Source organism: Balaenoptera borealis, assembly GCF_965194805.1.
Source record: "Balaenoptera borealis genome assembly, chromosome: 16".
Classification (NCBI taxonomy): Eukaryota; Metazoa; Chordata; class Mammalia; order Artiodactyla; family Balaenopteridae; genus Balaenoptera; species Balaenoptera borealis.
Window position 1 is genome coordinate 32,574,994 of NC_138872.1, and position 20,675 is coordinate 32,595,668.

At 42.8% G+C, this 20,675-nt stretch overlaps 1 protein-coding gene across 4 annotated transcripts in view; it reads right to left on the bottom strand.

Moving 5' to 3' along the window:
* Positions 1 to 20,675, bottom strand: part of TMEM230 (transmembrane protein 230) — a 39,002-nt gene that overhangs the window by 14,495 nt on the left and 3,832 nt on the right. For 2 of the 4 annotated variants that reach the window (XM_082359246.1, XM_082359247.1), the window contains exon 4: positions 15,419 to 17,853. In XM_082359246.1, coding sequence (XP_082215372.1) covers positions 17,713 to 17,853 — 141 coding nt within the window. In that variant the 3' untranslated portion in view covers positions 15,419 to 17,712. Of the gene's footprint in view, positions 1 to 2,077; positions 9,581 to 10,246; positions 10,325 to 15,418; positions 17,854 to 20,675 lie in introns of those variants that run through there. The other 2 variants (XM_082359249.1, XM_082359248.1) reach the window with 2 other exon arrangements.

Here is a 20,675-nt window from a genome sequence, read left to right on the forward strand (position 1 = left end):
TGACTGTCTATGATAAATATCCAGTTTTCAACCAAGCTGTTTCAGGAGTATAGTAGTGATTCTTTGTGGGTATTCCTGATCCAAAAAGGCTTTTTTTACATGCACATTGCTTTCAGAATCTGAGGCACATCCTTTAATTAATGATAACACACAAATAGGTCCATAATAAAATGGATTCACCTTATTATAAACAACTCTTATCCTTTGCAGAAGGATTTGAAATATGAAGCATCAAAAGTTATTACTAACCATATATGAGAACTAAGATGGTTGAGAAGAGGCATTGTATTAGTTGCCTGCTGCTGCGTAAAAATTACCATAAACTTATCAGCTTAAAACAACACCTCTTTATTATCTTACACTTCTCTATAGATCAGGCATCTGGGCAGATTTGGCTGGTTCCTCTGCTCAGGGTCTAACAAGATTGAAATTGAAGTGTGGGCAGGTCTACATTCCTCTCTGGAGGTTCTACTGGGGCAGAATCTACTTCCAAGCTCCTTCGGGTGTGGGCAGAATTCAATTTCTTGTTGTGAGAGGGCTGAGGGCTTGTTCCACACTGGCCGCTGACTCTCAGTTCTTTAATGCCACTCACATTTTTCTCATGTGGTCCCCACAGTCTTCAAACCAGGAATGACATGTAAAGTCATTCTTATGTGAAGAATCTTTTTTTCTTCTGCCTCTTCTGCTGCTTTTTAAAGGGCCTGTGGGATTTGATCAGGCCTACCCTGATAATCTCTGTATTTTAACGGTTCTCCAGATTGGGAACTTTAATTAATAATTGCAAAATTGGACTCCCCTGGTGGTGCAGTGGTTAAGAATCCGCCTGCCAATGCAGGAGACATAGATTCGAGCTCTGGTCGGGAAGATCCCACATGCTGTGGTGCAACTAAGTTCGTGCGCCACACTACTGAGCCTGTGCTCTAGAGCCCGCGAGCCACAACTACTGAAGCCTGTGTGCCTAGAGCCCGTGCTCCGTAACAAGAGGGGTCATCAAAATAAGAAGCCCGCACACCACAATGAAGAGTAGCCCCCGCTCGCCACAGATAGAGAAAGCCCATGTGCAGCAATGAAGACCCAACGCAGCCAAAAATAAATAAATTAAATAAATAAATTAAAAAAAAAGAGAAATACATGTGTATAGGAAAGGCAAAGAAAAGGAACTCAGATTTGTTGAAAGTTTACCATGACCAAGCATGTGTCAGATAGTTCATGTACATTATCTTACTTACTCTTCCCTACAACCATAATTTTATGTCAATTTTACATCTGATGTCAAGTAATTTCTATAATTTCACACAAAACGTTCAGCAGCAGACCCAGAAGTTGAGCCTCAAATTAATGGACTCCAGAACATAAATTCTTGACCCTGCTGAAACAAGACTGGGATAGAAGGTTAAGAGGACTGGTAATTTTAAAAGTATTTCTAAAAAAAAAAAAAAAAAAATAGTATTTCTAAAAGTTTTTTTTACTGTTTTTAGGTTATCTTTTCAATAAAAACTATGGTTATACTTTCAAGCAACCTGGAAATTAATTAATGCCAAGTTTAAAAATTGGTACAGAATAGCATGTGTGCTATGAATACAATTATGTACAAAAATATGTTCCAGTGACAAAAACTGGAATCAAATATGAAACATGTGGGATTGTGTTAAGAGAAAGGGCTGAGGGTAATTTTTCTTTTTTTTTTCGGCCGCACTGCATGGCTTGCGGAATCTTAGTTCCCCAACCAGAGATTGAACCTGGGTCCTCGGCAGTGAAAGCACTGAGTCCTAATCACTGGACTGCCAGGGAATTCCCTGAGGGTAATTATTTTTATGCATAATTTTTTAATGTTGCATTATTCTTCAATAACAACAATATAAAAGCAAAAGGGAAAAAGAAGAAAGAAAATTAAACATTGAAATTTAAAAATCTGGCTCACCCAAGCAGGAGCAGTGGCCTGCCTTGATGCTGCCTCTTATGTGTCTCAAGACCCAGGATTCACTAAGTTTGGCCTCTAAGTTCACTGGAGCAATTTTAGCATGGTGATGGGCAGATGCTGGCCACGTGGAGGTTTTCGGAGTCCTTCTGTAGGAAACCATGCCAAAAAGTAAACACAAGAAAGCTTTGACTCATTCATGCTCTTGTTCCCCCATTTTAGGGGGCTTGACAGGCCTACATTTGGCCTGCACAAAGCCAGCAGACCTTGGCCTTCTGTGGTCTGTGTTGGGACCATCTACATGCCCAGAATAGCCCTTGGACCACCCATCCTTGTGGACCTTTGTGATACTCTCAAGGGCAACTTAACCTCTCCCAAGGTCCAGGAATCAGGGTCAGGGATGTAAATAATAGGGATGCCCACAGAGACAGAGCTGTGAATGGAGCTGAGGCTAAGAAACAGTGGGAGAAACAGTACCGAGACGTGCCGAACTGCAGACCTGGGGTCACCTTAATTCCAGAAGATAGAAGCTTATCGTCTGAGGACATTCTTAAGGGGCTGTGGCTCTACCTGCTGAATTGCACTGCCCTGTCTTCAAGGTCCCTCCTAACCAGCCAAATCTGCTAGAGGGTACAGAGAAACATTTGGGCCTGGTACCATGTAAACTTGGTTGGCTACAAAAGTGACTTGTACATCCTCTTCCCATCTCGAGTTTGTTACACCTACTACCATGAAATAATCTTGCTAAAATACAAATATACTTATATCACTTCCCTGATCAAAAACCTTCAAGGACTCCTCAGTGCCTGCTGGATAGTCAAATTATTTTCCTAGTCTGTCATCATCTGACACTAACCAACTCTGCATGTACTTGGCTTCAGTCACATCAATCTAGTCAGCACCCCATTGAGGTAGATGCTGTTTCCTTCCTACCTTTGGGACTGTGTGCACAAGTCTCTCCACCTCTCCAAAGCTGACCCAGTTTGGGGCCTACACAAAAGTTTTAGTAGAAACAAACTGGAAAATGACCATGCGTATGGTGGTTATCTTTGTTAATGTAGGAGTTACAATGGAAAAATGCCAATTAGAGAGCTGGAGGAAAAGATGACCCTTTTTGAAGATAATATTTTCCAACTGGTTTCCTGAAAACACTCCTCCTGGAGATGTCAGTAAGTGTGAATGCAATCTGTGTCCTCCCAGGTGTGTCATGGTGTCCATGAGGGCATCACAGAAGTCATGTGATTAAAACAACAACAACAACAACAACAAAAACCCCTAGCATTTAGCCCAGCATTTCCCAAATTAATTTGATCATGGAACTCTGATTTCCTGTCACACCTATTAGCATGCCTTAGAAGAAGCATTTTGTAAGATGTGACTGAGAAATATTACTTTAAGTTGGTCCTTTTTCACTGTGGCCTGTCAACCAATTTTTTTGAATCCCAGTAGTCTTTTTCCTAAATGCCCATAATTATAATATTTGGAAAGAGTCTTAGAGACGAGTTGTCTCCCAATATTTCTTCCCCCTTTCTTCCAGAATAACAAGTTTTAGTTGGGCACATGGCTGCCAGGAATAAAGTCAGCTCTGCCCAGCTTCCTTTGCAGCTAGATGTGGCCATAGGACTCAGTGCTGGATTGTGCTCATAAAGAGAAGGAGTATACTCTCCCCCTCTTCTTTCCCCCTTCCTCCACTACAGTGATGGAATGCAGAGGGCTGGGGAGCCATATTGAATCATGTGGTCAAAAGCAACACAGAGAAGGAAGGGCAGAGCAAGAAGTGAGAAGGAGCCAGAGCTTCTGGCAACATGACAGAGCTGAGATGTTATACCATCTTGGACCTTTTTATGAGAGAAAAAAACTATTTCTATCTGTTTAAGGTGGTATTATTTTTGGTCTCTGTCACTTGCAGCCAAGCCTATATTCTCACAAGTGCAGTTACCATTTATTGTTTTGTCTGGCCAGAACAGAGCCACTATCATTTAGGAAATGCTTCCCTACTTTCTAACCATGTAGTTCTTGGGGAGTTTGCAAAACCCCATTTTCCTGTCCATGGTGATGGTTGCAGGGATGGAGACATGATCCACACTGGCCAAGCAGAACACTCTCTGGGATTTTTCTACCTGAAGCTGGCAGGGAAGAGCCTTTTTCTTTGCTGGTCATGAGGCTGTAAGAGCATGAGCTGGAGCTTCCTAAAGATCTAGTTCTGAAACAGGAGCGAAGGGGGCAGGGCACAACCTTTAAAAGAATGACATAGCCTTGGGACATGACATAAATGGTTAGAACCAACTAGGTCCAAGATGGCGGACGAGACTTTCACTAGACCTTAGGCCTCAGTAAACACTCCTTGTAACACATCAGCATGCTAGATGACACACCCACAGGCGCCATGACTGTTCCAAGGCCGACCATAAAATGTCAACAAATGGGCAGTGGCCCAATTTCTGGAAATCCCCACCCCTTCCCCAAAATAGCTGGAATACTCCTCCCACTCACTAGCCTGTGAAATTACCCACCCCTATAAAAACTGACAACTCCGTACTCTGGTGCCTCTCTCGCTTTCTGAGATGGCCCACACTCTATGGACTGTGTTTCTCTCTAAATAAATTCACTTCTTACCTATCATTTTGTCTCTCACTGAATTCTTTCTGCAACAAGACATCAAGAACCTGAGCTTCATTAAGTCCTGAGACCAGGTGTGTGATCTCAATCAAAAGACCATGGGTTCGGGGCTTCCCTGGTGGCACAGTGGTTGAGAATCTGCCTGCTAATGCAGGGGACACGGGTTCGAGCCCTGGTCTGGGAAGATCCCACATGCCGCGGAGCAACTAGGCCCGTGAGCCACAACTACTGAGCCTGCGTGTCTGGAGCCTGTGCTCTGCAACAAGAGAGGCCGCGATAGTGAGAGGCCCGCGCACCGCGATGAAGAGTGGCCCCCACTTGCTGCAATTAGAGAAAGCCCTCGCACAGAAACGAAGACCCAACACAGCCAAAAATAAATAAATAAATTAATTAATTAATTAATTAATTTTTTTAAAAAAAAGACCATGGGTTCAAGCCCCAATCTGAGTTGCACGGTTCCAGCCTCCTTGTGGGGTTGATGCGCCAAGGTGAGGGAAACTGGAAAAGGGCTCCCTTGTCCCCCTTACTCTTGACTGTCCCTCTCGACACCACATTTCGCTCTTCTCCGTTCCACAACTACATTCTTTTTTTTTTAATAAATTTTTTTATTTATTTATTTTTGGCTGAGTTGGGTCTTCCTTGCTGCGCGGGCTTTCTCTAGTTGCGGTGAGCAGGGGCTGCTCTTCGTTGCAGTGTGTGGGCTTCTCATTGCAGTGGCTTCTCTTGTTGCAGAGCGTGGGCTCTAGGCACACGGGCTTCAGTAGTTGTGGAACGTGGGCTCAGTAGTTGTGGCTCACGGGCTCTAGAGTGCAGGCTCAGTAGTTGTGGTGCACAGAATTAGTTGCTCCACAGCATGTGGGATCTTCCCAGATCAGGATCAAACCCGTGTCCCCTGCATTGGCAGGTGGATTCTTAACCATTGTGCCACCAGGGAAGTCTCCAAGTCCTTGGAATTTTTAATTTCAAATGTCTACCAGATTTAGAAAAGCATATGTGGAGGTGACCAAGCCTTTGTATCAAGTTACTCAATGTGGCCTCTGGACCATGGCTGGTCCATGAGTTGTTTGTCACTGGCCCATGATGAGTTAAGTACAGATATTGAGAGCAAGCATCTATAACCCTTTACAGCAATTTGTTGTTGCCACAACATCCAAATGCATGATTGGCAGACTCATCTCATTGAACAGAGGTATAAACCAAAATTATTAACTCATGACAATTCGAAGTTAAACTAAAGGTTATTCACTACAAATTATTTGATGTTTAATGTGCTTTAGTTTAGTGTTTCTTTAGATTAAATAAAAGGCTCTGGATTCAGAGAAAAGAGAAGAGTTAGAGGGACGCAACTGGGTTCAAAACTTCAATGTGTCCCTGCATCCATCCTGTCCCCCTCCCCCAGAAGCCCAAGCATTGACATAAATAGAGGGTGGGGGGTGGAAGGGGAGAGCTGCCAGCAGGAGAACAAGAGGTATCCTTGATAAACTGGGAAATTGGAATCAGAAGGGACCCTGCCCTTTCTCTAAGTAGAGCCTGGGAAGCAGCATATTTGTATCATTTCTTTGAGAAATGAAAAGGCTATGGGCAGAGCTGGACAGCTGGACTGGAGAAAGCCCACACAATTCCCACGCACCCCAGCATGGGGGTGGGAGCAGCAGAATAATTTGAGGTGTGTCCAGAAGGAGCCCAAAGGCAGTGACGAACCTGGGACACTCCCACTATGTAGGCACAAGGGTCACCTAACGTTCTCAGGTGCCCAAATGGGGTGCAGAAGGAGCTGAGAGACAGAGAACTTAAGAAACTGTGCAGCTGAGAACAAGCAACAACGCCACAGCTACATGTATGGACCAACATCTGAGGTTTAGACAAGACAAAGTACATCACAGCAAATGCCACTGTGGATACACATGGGCCAGCTGCTTCCCTTCCCTGGTATTAGATACCTCCCCACTCCAACTGAGATGGCAAACCTGGCAGGAAGGGGAACTCTCATAATGACCAAGAGTAAATTTCGATCATCTGGTATATATAAGTGACTCATGATTGAAATTCAATGAAATTATTTAAAAAGCAGAAAAAAAAACTGGAACACCTAACTTCTTGCAAACTTGAGTCTATGAGCTGAGATTCATGCCTGCTTTTGCTTTAACCAGAATAACAGGTGTTAGTGAGCACCTTGACCTTATTTCTGATTTTAATTAGAATGCAGCTGGTATTTTACTCTATAGCATTTGCTGTCGATTCTTCATATTCTTTATTATGCTAAGGTCTATCTATTTGAAGCTGACCAGAGAGTTTTAATTTCTTTTGTTATTAAATCAGGAATACATGTTGAATTTTATCTAATGCCTTTTTGGCATCTATCAAGAGGGTCATATGATTTTTCTCCTTTAACGTAATGAAGTACATCATAGATTTTCTTAATATACCTTTGACTTTGCTTATTTGTTTTAATCCACAGCTGGATTTGATCTTATAATTTATTTACAATTTAAAAATCAATATTCATAAGTGAGATTGATGTGTACTTTTTAAAAATATTCATTTGGACAAGCTTTGATATTGGGGTTATAGTAGGCTTATAAAATGAATACTGATGCTTCTAAATTTTTCTCATGCTATAGATTCTAGAATGTAAAAATTATCTTTCTTGAGTGGATAGAGAAGATGCAGTACATATATACAATGGAATACTACTCAGCCATAAAAAAGAATGAAATAACGCCATTTGTAGCGACGTGGGTGGACCTAGAGATTACCATACTAAGTGAAGTCAGAAAGAGAGACAAATACCATATGATATCACTTATATGTGGAATCTAAAATATGACACAAGTGAACCTATCCATGAAACAGAAACAGACTCATAGAGAACAGACTTGTGGTTGCCAAGGGGGAGTGAGGTGGGGGAAGGGATGGAGTGGGAGTTTGGGGTTTGCAGATGCAAACTAGTATATATAGAATGAATAAACAATAAGGTCATACTGATTAGCACAGGGAACTATATTCAGTACCCTGTGATAAACCATAATGAAAAAGAATATGAAAAAGAATGTATATATGTGTATAACTGAATCACTTTGCTGTACAGCAGAAATTAACACATTGTAAATCAACTATATTGCAATAAAATAAATTTTAAAAAAGAATGAGGGGGACTTCCCTGGTGGTCCAGTGATTAGAACTCTGCGCTTCCACTGCAGGGGGCATGGGTTCAATCCCTGGTCGGGGAACTAAGATCCTTCATGCCACATGGGGTGGCCAAAAAAAAAGAATGAACAAGAAATCACTTTCATTACAAAAATTGTAACTAAAAGGGAAAAAATAATAAAATATGCCTGGGGAAAATTTTTTTTTAATTACCTTTCTTGAAGATTTTGCCAAAAATTTTCCATACTATTGTCCAACCTGAAAATTTGGGCAACTAAAACCTTTGAGGACCCTTTTCCCATCCTCTAGAGTTAGTGGGTCTATTCAGATTTTCTATTTCTTCCTGAGTCAATTTTAGTAATTCATATTTTTAATAATACATTTCATTTCCATTTATAAACTCTCACATAAAATCATACCTAATATTCTCTTCTCTGAGTGTCTACCTCTGAATCCTGAGTTTCACTTGAAAGTACAATTATGAATCTTCCTTTTGTACAAGTTTCCCCTGTTACTGGAAGCCTCTCTCCTCCACTTCTGATCCATTTTCTTTTGTGTTCCTGAATCTTTTCATGAGCCAAGTGCCTCTTCTCATCTTTTACCCAAAGGAGTCTGTTTTTGTCCAGTGTCAGAGGAGTTTGATGAGCTTGATCAAAAAATGAGGTTTCCTGTTCTAATCTTCTAGTCTCAGACACAGAAGAAAAGTCATACTTTCTCTAGGTTTATTTACCAGATTTAGAGGATGACCTGAGAGTGGAGAGAAGGGCTGGACCCCCAGCTGGGATAGGGGACAGTAGGCTAGACTCTCTCCCATTGCACAGAGAGCTCTCCAAGATCTCACCTGCCTGCATCCTCTCCCAAGGCCTCTCCTATTACAACCTACCAGCCATAAAGAAGCCTGGCAGTTCTCAGGCCACGACTGCTTTGTTGCCTCTTACCATGCTGCCTGTGCTGCTCCATCTGTCTGGGATGCCCATGTCATGCTTCTTGACCTGGGAGGTACTTCCTTGAGTTTTCACTTTTATGATAAAAATTTAAGCCATACCTTTATGTTTTGTGCACTTTTCTTTTTTTTAATTTAATTATTGTTATTTTTTAACATCTTTATTGGAGTATAATTGCTTTACAATGGTGTGTTAGTTTCTGCTGTATAACAAAGTTAATCAGCTATACATATACATACATCCCCATATGGCCTCCCTCTTGCATCTCCCTCCCACCCCACTTTTCTGTATATGTATTATATTTCACAATGAAAAGAGTTTAAAAAGTATCTGCATATATTTTTATATTTGAATTTTTTTTGGAAGAATACAAGGGCATACTGTTTATAAAGGAGGTCTTTACTCTTTTATTTAATATAATTCCACATTTAAATAAATTATTAATTTTCAAAGGCTGAAAATTGGCCAGGTAGTAGGAAAACCCTGGGCTGAACCCTGGTGACCAGAGATACTACCACAGTCTTGGCTGTGTCCAGAGAGATTTTAACATGGAGCTGGTTCCTTCAAGATTTTGCTCAAATTGCATATTCTCAGTAAGACCTTCCCTGGCCTCTCTGTGTAATACTGCAGCCTACTCACATTTCCATCACATCCATCCCTAGCATCAGCATTCCTCGTCTCCATTCTGCTCAACTCTTCTTCCATAGCAATTGTCACTTTCTAACTCACTGTTACTTTTTTATGCATTCTAGACAGAAGGAACAGCTAAAGCCAAGGCTCTAAGTTGGGAGCAGGCTCAGAGAAGTCAAGGGGCACTGAGAAGGCTGGTGTGACTGAAGCAGACTGAACAAGAGGTAGAGCAGCCGATGACAGGGAGGTGAGGGGGAGACCGTGTTGGGCCCCATCGCATTGCAGGGATGCCGGCTTTTCCTGTGAGTCAGATGTGGAGCTGCTGTGGGATTTTAAGAGAAATGACAGGATATGACACATTTTAAAAGGGTCACTCTGACTACTGTGCTGATAAGTGAAGATTTTATGTTGATAGGAGAACATATTGAGACAAGAAAAGATGTTACAGCCACAAAATAAAAATTGCTTGCTACAAAAATAACACCCAGAATGCAAAACAGAGTCCTTAGACCTCAAAACCATGATAGCAAAAATACAAAAAGTATAGCAGAAGAGCTGGAACATAAAGCTGAGGAAATCTTCCATGAAGGAGATAAAAAGATAAAATATGGAAAAAAGACAAAAATATGGAAAATAGGAGAGAAAAAATAAAGACTAACATTTAAGGAAACAATTCCAGAAATAGGAAACAGAGACATCTGAGTGAATGAAATTATAGGATGATTGATTTCAGAAAATTCCTTTACACTGAAAGACAGGAGTTCCTAGACTGAAAGGATCTGGAACACCTGGTGTAATGGATAATGGGTGCTGGATAAAAATGAACCAACAATAAGACACATCATCGTGAGATTTCAGTACAGTGAAAACCTACAAGCATCTAGAAAGAAAAATAATAGCAAAATAAAGAACCTAGAATCAGAGTGGCACCAGACATCTCCACATATGTCACACAGGACCCCCAAAGGAACTGCAGTCACGTCCTCACCTGTGAAGTAGCATGAGCTGGTGGAGAACAGGGCAGCAGGCTCTGGACAGAGCTCTTCAAGACGAAATGGATGAAATACTAGGAGATACATACAAATGGCAACAATTTGAATTAGTGATACACAGAAAATTATGTAAACAAACAAACAAAGCAAGATTGTTAATTCCAGGAAAAACTAAAAGTATCTGTCCTGGCTTAGCTGCAAATAAGGTCTATATATTCTTGGTAATGTCAACATTTAATACTGATCCAACCAAAATGACACAATTATATGGAGAAAATGGAGGGCCTGGAAGTATGTGAGTATCATGGGAGACGATGAGGGAACAGAGCAAAATCTCCACCTTCCACTGGATAAAATCAATTGATTAGGCCTGACTGAAATATTGTTAAGTGGTAATATATTTCATGTGGAGATAGCAAAGTCAATACAAAAAGTTTCAGCTGGAAGAATTGAAGGTGATTGTTTCTTGGGGAGCAAGGGAAGAGGGGTTGCAGAGGACTACTGATTTTCATGACAAGCCTGGTGGAACCATTTGACTTTTTTTTTTTTTTTTTTGTCTGTGTTTAGTCTTCGTTTCTGTGTGAGGGCTTTCTTTAGTTGCGGCAAGCGGGGGCCACTCTTCATCGCCATGCGCGGGCCTCTCACTATCGTGGCCTCTCTTGTTGCGGAGCACAGGCTCCAGACGCGCAGGCTCAGTAGTTGTGGCTCACGGGCCTAGTTGCTCCGCGGCATGTGGGATCTTCCCAGACCAGGGCTCAAACCCGTGTCCCCTGCATTGGCAGGCAGATTCCCAACCACTGCACCACCAGGGAAGCCCCCCATTTGACTTTTTAAGGTATGTGCATTGATAATTTTTAGAAAAATAAAACGAAATTTAAAAAGAAAGCTATCAAAGTTCCTCATTCCTTAGCTGGTCACAACCTAGTTCTGTGTCACTCTGGCAACCTTAATCCCCAGCTCTCCCAATGCCCAGCCTGGGCACCCAGACCACAGTACCCATTACCAGTTTGGGACCAGCCCAAGTTTCCCTCCCACCTGCCTGTGGTCTAGCTTGAGTCTTGTCTCAGCCAGATGCTTTTCAGGGCCTGCTAATCCTCCTTTCCTCTCCAATCCACTTAGCAGAGCAAAAACTTTCTAAATTACTCATTTATTAATATTACTTATTGCATTTGTTTAGCTAGTTCAGGTATGGATCTCTTTCTCTCTAAGTATGTTGCAAACTTCTGGAGGAAGTGGACATTCCCTTTTGAGGCCTAGCAAATGTTCATAGTGGGTGCCCCCAAATATTTCATGGATAAACTTAAAAGTAGAATTCAAGGTGAATTAATAGGCAAATTTAAATCAAAGTCTGGAGATAAAACAAAGGTTAAAGCTGTGACCAATAAGACACATGGAAGATCTAACTGTATCAAGATAGACTTGGAATACCCTGGCGGTCCAGTGGTTAGGACTCGGCACTTTCACTGCTGTGGCCCAGGTTCAATCCCTGTTGGGGGAACTAAGATCCTACAAGCCCCGCGATGAAGAGTGGCCCCCGCTTGCCACAACTAGAGAAAGCCCTCGCACAGAAACGAAGACCCAACACAGCCATAAATAAATAAATAAATAAATACTTTAAAAAAAAAAAAAAGATCCTACAAGCCGCATGGTGCAGCCAAAACAAACAAACACACAAAAAGATAGACTTGTTTTCAAAGCTTGTGGTCTACTTTTCTGGTTAATGTTGGAGATGTTTTAATAAAGAGGTATTTTGCCCCCGAAGTCCTCTCAAGTTTCAAGTTTTGGTGACCTGAGGCTTGGTAAGTAAATGTGGATCCACTCTGCCAACACTGCATGTGACTTCATGGACTTTGTGCCTACCTTGCTTTTCTAGACTGCAAAATCTGAATCTCTGCAACTTGAGAAGTTAACTTCTTTTACTGCCATTAATATGAGATGAGACTGGAGGAGAGAGAAGACTCCCTGGCTCCTTGCTGGAGGCAGGATGCAAACACCTGGGAGAGCAACACAATGGAATACCTCCTTGAGTCAATGCTCAGAATGAGCAGGAGTCCTTGATCTGGGGCCAGCATCATTCCATGGCTCTTTTGGTCTCACTGTGGTTTCAGACTCCATTAAATGGGGAAAATACTTGGCATTTTCTGACATCCCCAAGAAGCAGACACTTAGAGCTCTCAGCAAGTCTCCTGTCAGTAACCTCTTAAGTTAAAGTGTTCAGACTGCAGTCCAGGGGCAGGAGCCAGGAGCTATGTCCACAGAGATCTGACTTTCCCCAGCTCCGCAAGGTCATTCCTCCCACCTGGGACGAGTCGTCTTCTCAACTCTGCCAGGCCACAAACCCTCCGAGGCTGTGTTGGTGATTCTGCTGCTGCCATCTTTTCAGTTGTAGGGGGATAGTGGTCCTGTGGGTGGTGATCTCAGAGCAAACTCGGCGGCCATCAATCCGAGAGAAAACCCTTTCGAAGGATTAGCATCTTGGCCAAGAACCTTTATCTCCCAGACTGGAGCATTTTCTAGTCGGCTCTTCCCAAGTTAGTGAGAGGAATGAAATACTGGAGGCATTAGAGACCCACGGAGAGGGGGAGGAAAGCCAGCACCTCAGTGTTCAGGGTAAATTCCTGAGCCACCAGGTCTGCCTCCCCCAGAAACTAAGACAAAACATCCTGTCTCTCATTGGGTCATAAAGTACACTTTGTCCCTTCCCCTGGCCTTCAGAGCACCAAAGCATACTTCCACTCCTGCCACAGACCTTCCCCATCTGTGGGACTTCTCTTTTGATTTCTCACTGCTCACAAAAATGGATCTTCACAAAGCTTTCCTGCATTGTTTCTGTGCCATTTCTATGAAGCTTCCCCAGGACACTGGGGGTTACTGTTTTAGCTGGAGAATAACGGTGGATGGAGGAGGAGGGGCTAACCTTCTGGGTGCCCCTACTCCTAGCCATTGGCGCTACCAGAGGAGGTCCAGTCCTAAAGGGAGGGGATGGACTGAGGCATGGGATACCCCAGATCAGTGCTTCTCAGACACTGACAGGCAATGGTCCCCCAGAGGTCTTGTTGGAATGCAGGTTCTGGTTTAGCAGTCTAGGGCAGGCCCAAGATGCTGCCTACCCAACGAGCTCCAGGATGCTGTTGATGCTGCTGGTCCGCAGACCACACTTTGAATAGCAAGGGGCAAAACTGAGAAGGGGAAGTGCAGGAAGAGAAGAGGTGCAAACAGGGTCCATGGGAGAAAGGGGAGGGAAGAACAAGCTCCAGGGAGAGGTGGCTTGACCATACTCCAGCTGCGTCATCTCATCTGCACAGCCTTCCCTGCAGGGCCTCCGGTGGCCCACGTGTTGGCTACAGTGGGATGCTTTGGTCCTCCCCTTCCTCTCTTGTTCAACCAGAGGACTGGAGCAGCTGCATGCTGGAGAAGGGCAGGGTCTGGAGACCTCCTCACCCCCTCCCACAGGCAGCTGTCAGGGAAGGGAGCCCTGCCTTGGTGGGGCTGACTGCTGTGCTGGCTCTGGCCCCTGGCTCCGGGGTCGCTCTGCCATGGAACAGCAGGTTCTTCAGGTTGGCATCAGGGATAACAGATGAGCTCTCTCCTCTCCTCGTCAGCTTCACCCCAGGCACTACTCCCTGAAGCCAAAGGAGTGAACTGCTTCACTCTCAAACAGCAGCTTCCACTTACTGAGTGCTAGGCTCTGTGTGAAGCACCTTCCCACGTTGTTTTATTTACTCCTCACAGTTACCCTACAGGGTAGGAACTGGTTTATCCCTACATTACAAGGTAACCGAGGCTCCAGAAGTAATTTGTGCAATACCTTGTGGCAAATAAGACTCAGTCTATGCCCTTCCCACCCTGGCATTAAGCCATAACTGACCACACATGTGAGGCCAGGAGCCTCGGGATGGGAAATTAGATGACAGAGCAAGGCAAATAAGGTGAGTTGATTTGGTTTATGGCCCTTTGAAGCTCAGCAGAAAATCAAGGCTGTTCTTGTCCCTTTACCAGCTTCCCTCACTGCACCAGTAACGGACGCTCCTCTGTGCGAGCCAGCAGGGACACTGCATGACCCTGGAGGAGGGGACTTGCAGGTGGTTGTGAACTGGGCTCAATGGCCTGAGCAGAGGGTGCCACGAAGAGAGTTGACTCACCAGGGAGCACCAAATCTGTCTACAGAGTAGCTGGCCTCCCAGGCAGCTGACAGAGGGTCATTTAGGAAAGTCTGAATCAAATGGTACCAGCCCATCTGTCTGTACCTCAAAGGAACACCGTGTCCTGGGACAGAAACACACTCCTGACCTTGATTCTTCATTCAATAAACCTAAATCCCCACAAGCACTGTGCTAGACTTTGTGGGACTGTAAGACACACTCTTTGCCCTTAATGAAGAAAACTAGAAGGTTTGGTACAAAAGTAACCAAGCAGTGGTGGGGACTGCAGTGAACTGGAGAACTCTGCTCAAAGCTGCTTCACTACTACTTTGCTCCAGTTGGTTGCCTCTCAGCAAGAAAAATCTACTGATTTTCCAGGAAAAGCCCCAAATCAACATCAGGTGAACTTTACCATTTTTAAAACAATTCTGGCCAACATCTGTGGCCACTAGTTTGCAACCTCTGCTCCTCACGGACCAAGTCTTATCCTTTCCTATTGTACCCTCAGCACCTAAAATTCTGGGCAGAAAGGAAGCAATCAATATGCTTCTGGCACATTGACCAGGTGAAGCTTATCCAGAAGAAATGGGTCTGAAACTGCCATCACATGCAGAATAGCTGATGCAACTGGGGAGGATTTAACTTTGGAAATGACTGAGAGACATAATTATTGTTGCAAATAAGAAAATCCTTATATTGGACTTCCCTGGTGGCACAGTGGTTAAGAATCAATGCAGGGGACACGGGTTTGAGCCCTGGTCCAGGAAGATCCCACATGCTGCACAGCAACTGAACCCGTGCCCCACAACTACTGAGTCTGTGCTCTAGAGCCCGCGAGCCACGACCACTGAGCCCCCATGCCACAACTACTGAAGCCTGTGTGCCTAGAGCCCGTGCTCCACAATGAAGAGAAGCCACTGCAATGAGAAGCCCATGCACCGCAACGAGGAGTAGCCCCTGCTCGATGCAACTAAAGAAAGCCCACGCACAGCAACGAAGACCCAGTGCAGCCAATAAATAAATAAATAAATAGAAAATCTTTATAAAGCTAGGGCACATGGTTTGGCCAACACTTCAGAAGGAGCGGGGAGGCTGCTTTTAGATAAAATATACATTTGACAATTGACCTTGGTTCCCGTTAATCCTATCCATCCCTCTGCCCTCCATTCCTTTACTTGTCCAGCCCCTAAAGGCATTTGGCTTTCATACTTGGTAAGGGAAATTCAGGCTTTGCTTAAATGTGAGTCCCAAATATCAACTTATTACCTAAGAATCTTATCCAACTCAGGGTTTTTCCAAGTATTAAAATGCAATAGAGGGACATACCTGGTGGTCCAGTGGGTAAGACTCCACATTCCCAAGGCAGGGGGCCCGGGTTCAATCCCTGGTCGGGGAACTAAGATCCCACAAGCCACGTGATGCAGCCAAAAAAAAAAAAGGACGTGGCTGATCTCTGTGGATACGGCAAGATACACAAAATAGAGTAAGTAGGAAACAAATTATGGAGCTATACAATGGGAGTCCGAGTTTTCGTTTTTGTTTTCTGAAAAAAGGATAGATATGTGCTTAGAACATTTCTAGAAGGGTATACAAGAAACTTAATTAGACAACCATGGGAATGGACTGTTTACTCTCCCCACCGTTCCATTTTGATTTTTTTTCCCCCTTACTAGCAGCATCATTACCCTTATAAAAAGGACAAAATAATTTAGTTTGGCCAAAACCTTCTGGTCTTAGCTTTGCTTTGCAAACACTGCCCAGGATCAAGCTTTATATATTTCCTCACATCTTCACTGTCAAGGCCCAAGAACTTTAATTAGACTACCGGACTCCCCAGCCTACCCTCCCATTACCAAATGCACCTAACCTTGAAGGCTACTTCTGATTGCCCTCTCTTTGTCTCTCACTTCCTGAGTCCTAGCCTAGCTTTTTTTCCCATTTGTACTCACTCCGTGGGTGATCTCATCCAGCCCCATGGCCCTTAGATATCGCCCCAACACTGACTCCCAAATTTCTAACTATAGCATAGACTCCCTTCCTGAACTCCAAACTGCACATTGCAATTGCCTACTCAACATCTCCACTTGGATGTCAAGTAGACATCTAAATTTAATACATCCAAAGTTGAAGTCATCTTCCCTAATAACCTTCCTCTACCCACAGCCCTCCAAATCTCAGCTAATGGCACTTGCAGGCTTCTAATCATCCAAGTCCATAACTTCAGAGTAAAAGAATGACTGGAAAACAGTCTAATGCACAATGCCAGTTATCTAAAAATGAAGGTAGTCCTAGGTATTGGGATCAAAGATATCATACAATTACTAAAACGTTTTCTAAAATAGGTTTAAAGTTATCTTTTAAGCCTAGGATTTAGATTTTGACATTTTAATTTCTTTTGAATACAAGCCATTTTTTGCAAGATAGGAAACAGAATCAAACTAAGGCAGTCTTGTCCTCTAGAGATCCAGGCCAGTTCTTACAATCTTCAGCAGAATGACATCATAATACGAGGTGCTAACAACAGTGTTAAAAACTATAAATAATAACCACTTATCTACATTTTTTCCTTAGGAAACAGCCAAAAGTCTTGTCCTTAAAGGTATGATATACAGAACATCTAGATTTACAAAGGACAGAATGATCCAAATTATACGCTGGCCAACCTGTCAGTGAACCAGATCAGAGCTGGCCAAGGACCGGTGAACAGAGAATGTGTTTACAGTTTGAAAATTTGCTCTGAGTTTTAAAAAATTCCTAGTTGCTGTTAATAAGAAAGCAAGTAAAAAATATTATAGATGCACCCCACTGATATTTGATTTTGCCACGGTTTTCCACTAGAACACAAAGTTAGAGTATGGGGATAAGACACTTACATATTTTCAAAATAAATTACTTAGTAATAAGAAATCTGACATACTGCATTCTTCCATTTGCCACAAGAACATACTGACAATGAGGACTATTTAAAAGAATGCTCAACTCTAAAAAGGGTGGTGGCAGCAACACATTCCACTACAGAATAACCTCCCACTTTCCCATACAATTAACATTGCTACTTTTCATGACACATATTCACGTGGAAAAACTTGTCAGGAGCTTTTGCCAGGGCCAGGAGATGAAAAATAGAAACTGTCCTGATGACATGGATAGTTGTAAGCTTAGTTAACATCTTTCGGATGGACCCATAAAATCTGGCCACTGTTTTGTTAAACATCTGCAAATCGCAGAACTCCTTAGCCCTTAGCCATAGTATCTGCTCAATGTCTTAAAGGTGGGCTCAGTCCCATCTGTGACTCTTTTCTTCAGGGCTGAGGTGTGTGCTAGTCATCAAAGTCTGGAATGTCATCGTAGGAGTATCCCCGGTAGCCTTTGGATGCATAGTAGGCGATGCGCAGGTGGTAAAATCCTGGCAGGAACACCAGGATGCCAATGATCAGGACGGGAACGGCCCGGTCTGCCCCCTGGTGGCAGAAGGAGGCAAACACATCAGTACCATGCAAGTTATAAATTTTAAAATAAAATAAAGCCATGGGTCCAATCCATAGATCAGTTATCACATACTTTTCAGAGCACTTTCTTTTGGTAATACACTACCAAGACAAAAGGTTTACATCTCTTTGCCTCCCTATCAATTGCAGAAAAACTACAAAGTACTAAAAATTATAAAGAAATTATCCATGTTCAACCATAGGTATCTACTTCCCATAAAGAAACCAGAGCTCCTTAGAGAAATGGCTGTCTAGGAGTTGAGGGGGCAGGGAATGTACAGATGGGCCTGGGATAATTTGCTGGGCCAGAAAACAAGAAAGTTATCAAAGGCTAACCTGGGTCAGCTTTAAAAGACAGGAGTAGGGGACTTCCCTGGTGGCACAGTGGTTAACACTCCACACTCCCAATGCAGGGGGCCTGGGTTTGATCCCTGGTCAGGGAACTAGATCCCACATGCATGATGCAACGAACTGCCACAACTAAGGAGCCCACCTGACACAATTAAGACCCAGCACAGGGCTTCCCTGGTGGCGCAGTGGTTGAGAATCTGCCTGCCAATGCAGGGGACACGGGTTCGAGCCCTGGTCTGGGAAGATCCCACATGCCGCGGAGCAACTGGGCCCGTGAGCCACAACTACTGAGCCTGAGCGTCTGGAGCCTCTGCTCCGCAACAAGAGAGGCCGCGGTAGTGAGAGGCCCGCGCACCGCGATGAAGAGTGGCTCCCACTCGCCGCAACTGGAGAAAGCCCTCACACAGAAACGAAGACCCAACACAGCCAAAAATAAACATAATAAATAAATAATAAATAAAAATTAAAAAAAAAAAAAAAAAGACCCAGCACAACCAAATGAAGAAAGAAAGAAATATTTAAAAAAAGAAAAGACAGGAATAACCTGAAGAGGCTCCTACTGACCAAATATGGGACAATTTATACGTTAAAAAGAATACAGACTACAGTTGACTGAAGCACAAATATGTAAAAAGATGATAAGCTTACAGTGATACTAACAATTCTTTGGTTACCTTTTGAGGTTGCTAGGTGTATTTTTATAAAAATTTGATAATTAAAGAGAAATAATCAAACATTTTTCCTACCTTCACTATACATACTGTATTTCAGGGTAACCAAATAATGGTTTTGAGAAAGTTCCAGAAGAATTTTCGCTGACAAACGTGGAAAATGATAGAACTGGATTCATTAGTGAAAAGGGTAATTCATTTTATGATAAATTAATTAGGCTGAAGACACTTGAACCCAGTAATCAATCTTAATATCAACTAAAAATTAGGACAACCATTTTGTGCCTCCTAATGTAATGCTATAGCAATGGTTCTCAAAATGTGGTCCATGGAACACCAGCATCACCTGGGAACTTGTTAGAAATGCAAATTCTCACGCCTCACCCTAGACCTACAAAACTGGCATCTCTGGGAGCAGGGTCAAGGAACCTGTGTGTTAACAAGTCTGCCAAGTGATTCTGATAGACGCTGAAGTTTGAGAACCCATGTGCAAGAGCAAATACACAGCACCCCTATGAAATATTCTTTCTAAAACAAAGCTAAAGTAGAACTAAATCTAAGCAAGTCCCTAAATCTAACAGTATGCAAGAAATATGAGGAATAGAAAAACAGGTAAATGGTATCAAGACAACACTCCTAGATTAATGTAAAAACTGTTAGAGATGCACACTTACAGATTTACCAGCAAATGTAAATCTGGTATTTGCTTTAGTATACAAGAAAAAAAGTTGGGGATAGATGAAACAAAACATTCATAATTGTTGATGCCGAGTTGTAGATACACGGTGGGGGTTCATATTATTTCATCTACTTCTGTTTTGTTTGAAATGTCTGCAATAATAGTGAAAAGAACTCCAAACTAAAAACCAAAACAATCTATTAGGTGATTTTCTTAATTAACACCTTTATCCTTATTTATAAAGTAGTCTTTTATAAAGCACACAAGGTGAAGTGATATTTGTTGCATGTGGATCTCACCTCCACTCTCAATTTTTACATCATTAATAGAATCTTGACTATACCCCTGGGATTAACAATGCATGTTGCAATGAAAGTTAACTGAAGGCACAGTCCTGAAGTTAGATGTTCAAATTTAGACAGCACCAAGTATGCCTCTGGTGGCCACATAATAGTTTAGGACCTAAGGCAAATTGGATACAGGTCTCAAAAGCCAAACGTAGCCATTTTATTGTGACAGTGTTAATATTCCCAGTTCCAAGGATAATGCCCCCAGTTTTAGCTCTTGGCTTTGTTCCTTCTGCAGACCAATGTGACCATCATCCCCTGGCCTGGTGTGTGTTGAAGAACAGATGTGAACTATGGTCAGTATTACTTTAGAACAATTTAGATGCTGTGTATAAGCATCTGTATACAATCCAAGAGAAAGAACCACCAAAAACTACTTTAGGTTTCTAAGGTATCGTACTGAAGCTCAATAGAAACTCCAACCAAATCCAATTTAAGAAAGATCTGATCTAGGAGCCAGAAGTCCTGGCTGGGTCAGTGGCCCCAGACCTATATAAGCCTCACTGCTTCTCCCCAAACACTAACTACAGTAGTATAACTGCAAAGTTATAATAACAGCATTCTACTCCAGTTATGGCCTTTATCAGTCAGGAATCCTCAAAGCTAGGCTCAGTTTTGCTGTTCCAAACTAAGATGGTGGGAAAATTGCCCAACATCTCAGAGGGAAAATTTGCCTACCTGCCACACCCACCTCATAGGAACAGTGGGAGAAGTTTGTGGAATCTCAAAGGAAGAAATATGTCTTGT